Source organism: Camelus dromedarius, chromosome 17, assembly GCF_036321535.1.
Source record: "Camelus dromedarius isolate mCamDro1 chromosome 17, mCamDro1.pat, whole genome shotgun sequence".
NCBI classification, from domain to species: domain Eukaryota; kingdom Metazoa; phylum Chordata; class Mammalia; order Artiodactyla; family Camelidae; genus Camelus; species Camelus dromedarius.
In genome coordinates, this window is record NC_087452.1 from 7,937,991 (window position 1) to 7,950,576 (window position 12,586).

The window sequence follows — 12,586 nt, forward strand, 5'->3', positions numbered from 1 at the left end:
ACACATCCCACAGATTTAATTTGGTAACCAAGCTGCTCTATAGACATTTGAGAATCATCACCAATAGTCAGAGCCATCAGCTTTGAAAATGCACCCGTCATTATACTCGCTCCCTAATGTTAACGATTATGTCGGAGATGAAAATACGCTGGCCCATGATCCTTGCTGGCTATACGGAGAGGATGCCTAGGACAGCCTACTCCCAGAGAAGCAGAGCACTTTGGAGGGCAAAGGGTTGAATGTGATTTGGACGTTCTTTGCTCTGAGGACTTGTTGGGGGCTGGAAACGACGACTGGGAGTCCTTGTTAATGTGGCAACAGGAGAGAGGACAATGCCGGGGATCCCTTGGCTCATGAGACAATGCAGAGAAACTAAAATTTACAGAAGTCTTTTGGCTCAGGAGCTAGAGCAGTGCTGCCAAGACTGGAGACGTTCTGAGATCTCCCGTGAAGGCTGGGCAGCCAGCGGGGCCACCGTCGACCTTTCCTGGGCACAGTTCCTATCACCATCAAATTGAAAGAGGGGAAATGACACGCTGGGCCAGCAAACACTGAGGCCCTGCTTCCTATAAGTGGAGAATAAACAAAGATAGAAGATAAAAGTAGATGAAGACTGCTTTCACAGGGGAAATGCACTTGCTAGCACTTTGGCCGAAGGCAAATTCTTATTAATTGTTCATGCAGATACAGAGAAGACGAGCCAAAAATGTAGATGTTGGCTGAACATGTTCAATCTGAATCTAAAGAAAAAAACCCTGCTGATCACTGATTGGCTTTTTCCCTATTTACATTTGAAGGCAAAGAATTACACAACGCAGTCAAAGATACAGGACTGTAGCAGTGTTGTTAGAGTTTGGATGATGTTTCACCCCAGTAGAACACAATACGGAACATCCACCAAAGAGGAAAAAAAAAAAGAAAAAAATTAGACAGGAGAGGAAAACTTTCTTGCCCAGACAGATGATGCTCAGTGTTCTATTTATAGTTTATTTTGAGGCACTTCATTGCTTTGTTCAGAAACTCTAATGCAGTGAAATGTATTTCTTTTTTCACTGCCTTAGGAATGTGCAGCTCTAAATGTGCAGCCACAATCTTGTGGTTGCTTCCTCTACATTGGTGAACATATCTTGGCTCCTCTTTGTATCAATGCACAAGACAGTATGACGGCAGACAGAAGCCACCCAATTTCTAAAGAGCCGAATGAAAATCCTAATTTTCTACTTGGGTAGAATGGAGTTTGGCATGAAGAGTTACTTCTCTATCACATTTTAATAGTATTTTCATCGATAATAGCATTTTTCCTCCACTTCATTTTTGAGATCATCATTTTTTGCAGATTCGGGATGCTGTTTTGTGTCTAATTTAATAACTCTGTGTATGCCTATATATTCATGAAAAAATCTTCTGTTTCAAGCATTTATAAAATGTTTTAGATACTTAGTAATTTCCAAAAATATCTTGAACCTGGGGCTAGTAGCCATGGAGTTGCTCACATGTCTATATGGTGTCTACAGCTCAGGAAGAGAGGACCTCAGTAGAGACACTGTAATTTGTTGCTTTGCTTTGATTCTCGCCCAAATCTTACACTTCACCTGTCCATAAAGTCATCTGAATGAGCCTTCTAATTCCCTGTTACCATTTAAATCCTCAGATGCTGCCAAGATTTTCAGAATAAAATACGAATTCCTTAGTGTAGCTTTCAAGACCCTTCACCATCCAGCTCTGGCCCACTTTTCAGCTATATTTGGTGCCAGGCCCTTCTGTGGTCTGTAATTTCCCCATCCATCCAGACATCCAACCATTTAAAAACCTGTTTAAGCATCCTGCCATATCCAGGCCAAGACCTAGGAGCTGGTGGTACAAGGATGCATAATGGATTCCAGATAGAGACAAGTAAAGAGGCACAACAATGGTAGGGAGGTGTGGGATGCCGCAGAAGCAACAGAAGGAGCCCCTAACCAGACTTGGCTGGGGTGACATGTTTGCAATGGCTTCCAAGGAAAAGTAATATCTGAATAGAGATCCAAAGGATAGAAAGGAGTCAGTCAGGCAAACAGTGCAGTGACAGCAACTCTAGGAGACAGGATTTTCCCAATGTCTATAAACGGGACACTTTGAAAGAGCTGGAAGAATTTTAGGATGTCTACGAGGATGGACTGGGCTGCAGATGAGTTACTTGCGCCCAACATGCCCTGTTCCTTTACACGTCTGTTTCCACCTCCTGGGTTGGGAGTAGAGGGGCTTCTTCTCACTATCTGATGAGCTCTGATTCATCACCTCCTGTTTCATCTCCTTTCAGGAGTGTTCCCCAATCACAGTGTCGCCACCCTAGAGAAACCTGCATATTACCTCATCACGAGCCATCTAGTCTGTACTGTGCTTTCGGTGCTTCTCATGTTCCACAGTCATCAGCTATTTTCTGATACCTTTACACAGCTCTGAGGGGAAAGGAGTGGAAATAGTTAAAATGTCTTTTATTCTTGCAGCTCATCTGCAGATGTATTGGTCTGGGTTGTAAGACAGGCACTCTTCTCTGGACAAGCAGTGGGGAATGAAATTAATTCAAAGCCTCCCAATGAACACATAGGTGATTCATGGGATCTTTATCTCCCCGAGATAACAGAGAAAGGGAACAGTGACAGAACCACAACCTGGCTTGTTTAAAAGGTCCACAAAGACCATGCAGCCTGCTGGGGAGAATAATTAATTCGACCGGCATAGAGACAGAATAGAAAGAAATGCAAATATTGATTCTTTTTTGAGTGACAAGATAGCATTCTTTTTAACGTGCCACACGTTTTAGGGAATCTTTGGAGACCTGGCCCCATCAGAAAAGGAACACAAAGCTGGATACCAGCGGGGGAGTGCCTTTTCTTTACAGTGTCTTCTTTTAGAAATAACTTTTTTCTTCAAATTAAAGGAGAACATAAATTGTAATCAGCAACTTTTGTTAGATCAGAAGGATGCGAATAAACGCCCTCTCCTCCTTCTACCTGTCAAAGAACCTTCATAGCAGCAAGGAAGGCAAAGGAGAAGAAAAGGGGTAGCCACTCTGGAAGGTAAGCGAAAGAGAGAAAGAAAGCAAGAACAAAAGAGACCCAGGAAGGCAAGGCGATGCTGGCACCTGTGAGAGGCGTTATGCTACGTAACCTTAGGGGCTGGAAGAGACCCCGAGAGGTGATAGGAGGAGAGAATCCCTGTACCTACCCTGCTATGGAAGTAATGGATAAATTACAAAAAGAAAATGCTCTCTCCGAAGGTGCGGCTCACTTACACACGCTCGGATTATGTTTCTATTTCACCTCTTATTAATGGTAGTGATCTTTTCTCAGGTAATAAAACAAAGGATATATGCCAATTGTGAAATTATTGTGAAAATGACACGATCTGTTCAAAAGACGAATATCAACTAAAAGAACAGTCTAGATAGGGGGCCCTATTTGTATTTCATGGCTGCAAGTTAGAAACCATCCTGCATAAATTATGTAAAAACACCAAACCCTCAAAAAGACTCATGCTCCAGCCACCCAACAATGCACCAACCACAATCGTGACACGTCCCACCACTGACAAAACTCGTACCTTCCACAGTTGCTCGCTTGGGCTGAATGGTGATGGCTCCTTCTGCAATATCTTCATGCTGGTGCAGTGGGTTTATTTTGGATCCCCAGCTGTCTGATCCCACCCAGAGAAAATGGCCCACTTGGTCAGCTCTTTTGGCTGCTGCAAGGATCTGCCTGTGGAAAGGAACACAAAAAGGTATATTAATGATAAAGAGCAGCTGTTGAACAGATACATATTAGGAGTCAAGCCAAAGAAAAGCAAGCTACTCCTTCTCCAAAAGTAAGCAATTGATAGTAAGCCAAAGGATTTATATCCTTAATATATAAAGAGATTTTGTAAACCAATAAGACAAGTCAGTAAAGCAGCTTGAGGAATATAGGCCAAGTATGAAAAGTCAAAAGATAAAAGGAGAATTATAAATAACTAATAAGGTGGTCATTCACATACATTAAAAAGGAGGAAAACGTGAGTCAGAATAAGCTATTAAATTTACTTATTATATCGGTCACTGTGTTTGTTTTGCTTTATTTTGTCTTATGAGTTTTGGCATGGGTTGGCAAAAATAAGCTTTCTCATCCACTGATACATATCATTTTTTCAAAGCAATATATCAGCCTAAATGAAGTGTCACCAAATCAAGTATGTCACAAAACTAAGGTTTCTGGGGGAAAAAGGAGAATGAAGCTTTAAGAAAAAAATTGGGACACCTGGAGAGAATTAAGAAGCAGAATATTATCAACCTTTCAAGAGATGGAAAAAAAAAAGATAATGGATAATGGAGTAATGCCTCCCAAATTTTGAGGAAAAATTATTTGTAAATCTAGAATTCTAGCATTCTAATATTCAAAATACACAGAATATCTAACAAATAGACTTGACATAAAAATACCCAGTGGATCTTACAGATTTTTCTATCCAAACTCAGAATCTCAAATTCCCTGCGAGTTACATGTTCTGTAGCTCATTAGTCACCATAGATACTTGATATAAATCATTTATGTGCCAGGTATGGTGTATTTAAAAATAAATGTGAGGCTCCACCTTACATTTCCAACTAGTAATTAGGTGTGGGGTCAAAATAATATTTTTAGGCATGAAACACAAAATGATGTTTTTTCTTTAGTTTATCCTTTCTTAGAAAATTATTGGAGGGTGTGCTCCAGCAAAAAAAGAAAATAAACCATGAATAAAAATTAAAGAGAAAGAGAGAGAGGAAGAAAAAGAAAATCTTAAAATGACAGAGACAAGTCTAGTTTAGGACAGAAAGATGGAAATTTCAGGAGGGAGGTGTTGGAAAAAATTATGGCCCACACAGATTATTTTATGTATATGAACAAATGGGAAAATGATAGACTTAGGACATTAGTAATAAAATATTAAAGATAACTAGTCAAGTAAAATTTTTGTCACATTAACTCCATGAAAAACAAAAAAGTTTCCCCCCCAAATCATATCATATCACAGAAAAAATACTTGATGCTGTAGTACATAATATTTACATGATCATAATAATGTAAACTCTGCTTTTAAGTAAATGAAAATCTGATAGGATAATGCTGGAAAGATAAAGGAGGTATATAGATGAGCCAAATTTGACCTAACATAGGAGGAATTAATAGATAATACTTTTAATTAAATTTCCAACCTGCAGTATAGGTACACCATGCAGAAAAGAGCAGAAGCATTAACTTAAAGAATTAAAAGAATCACTCAAGGAGAACAGAGCCAGAGAGTATGGAGGGCTGGGGTAGGACACCAATGAGTTGCAGCAAAGTGTTTTAGTCTTCTTTTGTTTTTTTAAAAAAGTATGTGCATTTATTATTCTCATAAAAATAAAACACAATCAATTATTTCTACTCTTGGCTTAGGGATAGCATTTCTACTAATCTATCCAAAGGCTATGAAAAGTGATGTTGTCAATCTTGTATGTTCATTACTAGAGACACCTGAATGCAGAGCAATAGGGAACTGGTGAAAGAAACGAGAGTGCATACAAAGGACGGATTAGAGAGCAACTATAAATATACTTAGTTTGACTTCCACAAGGTACTGTTAAGAAACAAAAGTCCAAAAAAACCCTGCAAAAGATGATTCAATTCTTACATAATAAAAGCTGGCCTTGTATGTATGAATATACACATAGCTAAAAGTATAGGATTCTATGAGAGCACAGAAAAATAAGGATAATACACAGTGCTAATAACAATTCATTGAGAAACTGCTGATAAGATTTGAAAAGGATGGAAAGAAGCCATGGTTATCTCTGGTGCTGGGATAGCATGTTTAAAAGGGAATTACTTACAATCATTGTTTGTGATTATTCTCTCTAACTTTTCATTTTTCTAGATAATCAGGGGGCAGAGTAAACATAAGGATTCCTTTTATTGAAATGTAACACGAACAAAACTGTTTCCGTATTTTCCAAAGGATCACAATAGCCAGGTATTACTTTTATAATCAGAATAAAGTGTTTCAGGAAAAGAATCTACTCTTGTCTAAAATTCAAATTATCAGTATCCATGACTGATTTCGCACTTATCTTAGCTTCAAAATCTAGATATTAATGTCTTCTCACTGCCAGTCTCCAGCAAAGTATCTGAAGTTAATGTTCTAAGAAATCTCAAAATTTCCCATCTACAGTGTTAATCTTGTGAAAAAAGAAATAACATAACATTGTGGGTTATCAGAACTCTTCAGACATCAGTGTGCTTAAGATGATGTTTTGGAAGAAACTTATACATGCACTTGACTTTTATTGCTGTGCTCAAAAACTATTACTGTTATCAGTTCTGTGAGTCACACACAGTACCCAACAATATTCAACACACAAACTCTCGTGCAGAAAATAATAAGCATAGCTATTGAGTGGAGTATATGCATATCTACATCCCAAATCAAAACCTCACACGACCTGCAAGTGAGAGGTATTACAACCAATTAGTCATCATAGCGATTTACAAAAGCTTTTATGTGCCATGTACAATGTATTTTTCAATAAACATGGGGCCACAGCTTATCAATGTATTACATATTCAAAATGTGCAAAATATGTCTGAAAAAATTTTAAGACGTTTAAGAAAGGTATGAATTGAAAAAACCTGGAGCAAAAAGACAAGAGTAATATTTAAAAAATAAAATCCCTTAAATACCTAAACCACAAAGTGTGGAAGAAAATGCCCTAAGAGCAACAGAATCAGCATTTTGTAAGGAGAGAAATGATAGACTTAAGGGGTGATCAGAAACAATTTCATGGAGAAGGGAATGTCTGAAACAGACACAATTTCAACAGGAAGGGGAGAAGAAACATGAACAAAGGCCATGATGGAGGAATGATTAGGACATTTTGGAGGACCAGATTCATGCATTTCAGGTGGAAAATTGAGTGAGCAGATGTGAGGTCTAAATGCTACAATAGGACCATATTTTAAATCATCATTAGGTTCAGAGAGAGAAGCCTGTATTAAAAGTTTTAAATAGTGGCCAGCAGACTAGGCACTTCATTCATTCATTCAGTGACATTCACTGAGACTCTACCACGCACTGAGTACTATGATAAGGACCAAGGATAGGGAAGGAAGTAAAAAAGGGGCATCATCTCTGTCTTAATGATGCTTACAGACTAGTGGAGAATACAGACACGAATTCAATGACCAAAGGATGTAAAATTACATCAGGGACATAAACTATGAAATTGAGTTATTATGAAGGACTTGCCAAAGCTACACTGTTGAGAGAAATCTTCCCCTAGAAGCAACATTAGAGATGGCACTGGGGTGATGGAACGGGGAAGGAAAGTGTTCCAGGTAGGTGGGAAAATGATGCACAAAGACCTTGGATGGAGGAAATACATATGGCTCCTCACCTGCAGTACACAAACCATGAAGGAGCATGGAGTGAAATAAGGCTAGAATGGTAGGACAAGTCCAGATCAAGCCAGAAAGAGCTCAAAAGGATTTTCATTTTATTGATGGGAGAACTGAGGTCTCAAAGAGTGGGGAAGCAAGGTTTTGGGAGAGATTCGTCCAAAACCTAAGCGACTAAAGCCCTCAGGTGTCCTAACTTCAGGTTTAATACTCTTCCCATTTAATAGTCCTAACTAGGGAGATGGGTGGATTCAGACGCATCACGTAGGATGCACGTGGAGGGCAGAGACACGAGATTGGGAGGCTGGTGACGATGGCCATGCAACTAACCCAAGGGGGCATAATGAAGGCCTGGGCCCTTCATCTTTACCCTGAATAGAAGGTACTGACCCACGAGTTAAATAATACATTGTTTTGAACTATAAGACGAAGATTTAAAAAATCTATACAGCTCTTTCACATCAACGAGGTGTCAACTGGCCCCACCTCTTTGGAAGACAATATTCATACTTAAGAAGGGACACATCTTTGTTCTGGAAACTTCTTTTCTAGGAATTTATGTTTTAAATACTTATATAAAGTAATTTATTTGGATGCTATTCTATATCTGCAATATGTGAACATTCTATATCCCTACATTGTAAAATACATGTATATTAATATTATATATCTGGGCACACAGATTTATGGAAAAGAAATTTTTTGCAACATTTTTTATAATTGCAAAAGTCTGTAATCATACTTAAATGTCAGCCAGTAAGGGAGCAGTTAGATAATTTACAGCACATATATAAAATGAAATTCTGCATGGCTGTTGAAAAGACTTGAATAGATCTGCAGGTTCTGACATTCAGAGACCTCCCTGATAAAATGGTAAGTGAAAGTCAGCAGGGGGTAGAACAAGATAATACACAGTGTTCTACCATTTGTGTAAAAATATACAGATGCTCTCTAGAAAAATATACAAGAAACTGGTTATTAGTTATTATATCTGGAGAGGAGAACTTGTTAGCAAGGGGACAGGATGAATGCAAATTTTTTTCATCTAGTTTTTTTTAACAGCATATGTTTTTTTTAAATCAAGCATAATGACTATTCTAAACAAATAATAATAAGAGTTCTGGACCAAGATGGCAGTGGTCAGAAAAGGATGCAGGGCATATTTGTGTTCTAGAAACATTTCAAAAGTTAGCTCTACATGGCTGGGCCAAGAATGCAAGAAGTGAGCTAAAAAGGATCCTCAAGATTACAATCAGATTTTTGACTCCAAGGAGGATCAAGGTAAGGAAAGAAAGAAGAAAAAGTGGATTGGAGAATGTAGAGAAATGACAAGCTTGGTTTTGAATTGGTTTTGAACATCCTGAGTTCAAAGCAAAAGTGATACAGCCAGAATTATAAGGCATTTTTCTTTTACATTAAGAAGAACCATTCTTTAGACAACAGTCTGTTACATTTGGATATATTTTTTTAATAAAAGAACCTTTGTAAGGTCTAGTGGTTTTCTTTTTTTACAAGTAATTGAATACATTAATTTTGCTAATGGGGGGAAAGTACATGACAGCCACATGCTGCTGCTTCCAGGGTTTGCTCAAACTATTTCCGTTGCGGGGAAGGTATGTACAGACTTTGCCACTATGTAAGTATAGAGTTGATTCTGGGCTATCTTTTCCCTTTTCTCTGCCAGCATCCCAATCTTTCTGTCTCCTAAATCGCAACGTGCATATTAACAAATTTCACCAGTCATCCTTACTTTATGTCCTCATCGTTGGCAAAAATCACGACGGCCCTGGAGTTGGGGGTGTCCAGGAGCTGTTTGATGATTCTATCAAAGTCAATGGTCCTGTCTTTGCGCTCTTGGGGGATTCTCACGGACTGGGCAATGCAGAGCCCACCTATTTAAGAAAAGAAAGCAGAGTGTCAATAAAGTTCCCATCGAGACACCAAATGGATCAGGGAAAGTAGCTGGGGAGGAGGAAGTTGTGAATTCTGAGTGCACAGCACTTCTTTGGTGACAATGCTGAACGAGGAAGGCTTAGGACATTATGCTGAACCCTGAGATGTTGTTCATACTTGGTGCACCTTCCATGGTACTGCACAGCCTCATTCTCTTTGTAATGAACTTGTAAATGGCCAGTTATACCCAGGAATACCTATGATTCTGATTCTGGGGAGGCAAGTTTAGTTAGACAAACCTGGGTGGGAGGTCTTTAAAATGAATGCAATACACTACAAGAAACCCACAATCAGTCAACTACAATTAAAAAAAAAATACTCAAACAGGTAAAGCTCATGTCAACTTCTGAAACTTTTCTGGTAATTGCATTCCCAGATTTTTTTCCCCTTTACACACACCCCAACTTCTGAAGCTCACAGCCAATGGAATAAATCTAAAAATAAAACCACAACAAAGATCAACTATTATAAATCACAGTAATAAACTTTTATTGACCACATACCATGTGCCCAACCCACAAATTATGTGTTTTATGTATGTTATTTGATCTTAAAAACCTTATAATGTAGTCAGCATTACTCATTTCATGTTAGAAGAGAAAGTATTAAATACATAAATAGATGTGTTTACACCAGACTTCTCAGAAATGTTAGTGTATTAACTGGCTTATGAATTTCAAGACAGGGAAATATGCAGCCATTTACTAAGCAACAGATACACTCTTCACTACCCCAACTCTTGCTTAGTAGAAGCTCCTGGATCTAGTATTGTATAAAACACACCTGAAGAAAGGCTAATGTAGGCAAAAGGGGTAGAGAGGGCATTTGTAAGAAAGGCCCCAATGGACAGAAGACCTGGGCTGGGGACAAGAGGAAAACTGTTCTATTTGTAATGTGGAGGTACCCGTAATCAACAAGCTAACACTCAGAGCATGGACACTGGGCTGGGTGCTACCAGTCCTCCACAAAAAGAGAAAAGTACAAACTCTAATCCAAAGGTGACCCTCGATTACATTTTAATCTCAATTGGTGTCAGCTCTCTATAAATGGCTCTCAACCTTCAGTGTGCTTGAAATCATCAATGGTCATAGGTATAAAGTAAAAAAGTCCAGCAACACTCCCAACAAACATGACCTAATTCAAATTTATAGAACAACCCCCAGGACAACAGAAGAGTACACATTCTTTTCAAGTGAAAATGAAACATTCATTAAGCTAGACCATATTCTGGGTCATAAAAGAGAAAACAACACCTAAATTAAAAAGAGCATTATGCTCTCAGACCATAACACAATCAAACTAGAAATCAATAACAGGAAGTTAACAGGAACAGCTCCAAGCGTTTGGGAATTAAACAGCACACTTCTAAATAACCCATGGGTCAAAGAGGAAGTGTCAAGGGAAATTTAAAAATATTTCTAACTAAATGAAAATGAAATTGCAACATCTCTGAATATATAGCTAAACTGATGTTTACAGGGAAATAGGTATCATCAACTGCTTATGTTAGAAAAGAAGAAACTTCCAGAGTCAGCAACTTAAGTGCCTACTTACAGAAATAAGAGGAAGAAGAGTTAAGTAAATTTCCCCACCAAAAAAGGCAGAAAGAAAGGTGTGATAACACTTAGAACAAAAGTCAAGGAAACTGAAAGCAGAAAAATAACAGACTAAACCAATGAAATCAAAGCCTGCTTCTTTGAAAAGAGCAATAAAACTGATAAATCCCTAGCCAAGGCTGGCCAAAAAGGAAGGTCACAAATGACCATGTCAAGAATAAAAGAGGGGTTAACCTTACTGATTCACGGACAGTAAAAGGTAATAAATGAAAATTATTAAAATCTTTATGCCAATAAATTCAACAACTTAAATGAAATGGACAAACTCCTTGAAAGATACAAATTATCAAAACTGAAGGAAGAATAGATAATCTGAATAGTCCTATATGGACTGAAGATACCAAATTCACAGTGTAAAAAACAAACAAACAAAAGTCTTCCAAAAAAAGAATCAGGCTCAGATGGTTTGACTGATAAATTTTATCAAACAGTTAAGGAAGAATTAAATCATAATCTGTAAAAGCTCTTCCAAAACATCAAAGAAGAGAGAAAATAATTCATTTTACATAATCAGTATTACCCTAATACCCAAATGAGATGAATAATTACAAAAAAAGACCAATACCATTTATGAATATACTTAGAAAAACTCCTTAAAAATTTACTAACAAAACAAACCCAGCAATACATAGAAAATGAATAATATATCACAACCAAGTGGATTTCACCCAAGGAATGCAAAACTGATTCATTATTTAAAAACCAATCATTGTAATTCACGTATCATCAGACTCAATAAGAAAAAGCAGATAATCATCTTAATACATGCAGAAAAAGCACTTCACAAAATTCAATATACAATTATGATGAAATCCATAAACCAGGATCAGAAGAGACCTTCCTTAGCCTAAGAATAGGCGTCTACAAAAAGCCTACAACGAGCAACATACTTAACAGTAAAAATGACATTATAATTTTGTCCTCTTTTAAAACTCCTATTTAGCATTGTACTAGATGTCCTTGTCAGAGCAAAAATGAAAGAGAAAGAAATAAAAGTTAGTTAAGCAATACCTCCAAAAATGTAGTATTTATGCATAAATCTAACAAAACATGTTTATTATCTTTATTTCAAAAACTATAAAACATGGCTGAAAGGAAATTTTTTAAATTAAATAAATTCTCCCCAATTTTACCTATAGATTCAATGCAATCTCAATAAAAAAATCCCAGGAAGCTTTTTTAAAATATATATATATGTGTATACATATATATATACACCAACAACTAATTCTAACATTTCTACAGAAAGGCAAAAGAACTAAAAGAGTCAAAAGAACTCTGAAAAACAAGAACAAAATTGGAGAAGTCACACTACCCAAGTTCAATACTTACTATCAAGCTGCATCATCAAAACAGTGTGGGACTGGTAAAAGGATAGACGTTTAGATCAATAAAACAGAAACAAGGTCCAGAAATAGACTGATACAAATATAGTCAACTAATTGTTGACAGAGGGGCAAAGACAATCAATGGAGAAAGCATGGTCTTTTCCACAAACGATGCTGAAACAACTGGACATCCAATTGCAGAAATAATGAATTTTGACATATACCTCTTACAAAAATTATATACAAAAATCTGTACAAAAAT

At 37.3% G+C, this 12,586-nt stretch overlaps 1 protein-coding gene across 21 annotated transcripts in view; it reads right to left on the reverse strand.

Moving 5' to 3' along the window:
- GRM7 (glutamate metabotropic receptor 7) overlaps positions 1–12,586 on the reverse strand; it is a 770,235-nt gene that overhangs the window by 376,060 nt on the left and 381,589 nt on the right. For all 21 annotated transcript variants that reach the window (XR_004142565.2, XR_004142567.2, XR_004142566.2 and 18 more), the window contains 2 exons: positions 9,178–9,319; positions 3,583–3,737 (listed from right to left, as the gene is read on the reverse strand). Coding sequence is in view for 7 of the 21 variants with exons in the window: in XM_010984985.3 (XP_010983287.1) it covers positions 3,583–3,737; positions 9,178–9,319 (297 nt within the window). In the remaining 14 variants the exon portion in view is untranslated. The remainder of the gene's footprint in view (positions 1–3,582; positions 3,738–9,177; positions 9,320–12,586) is intronic.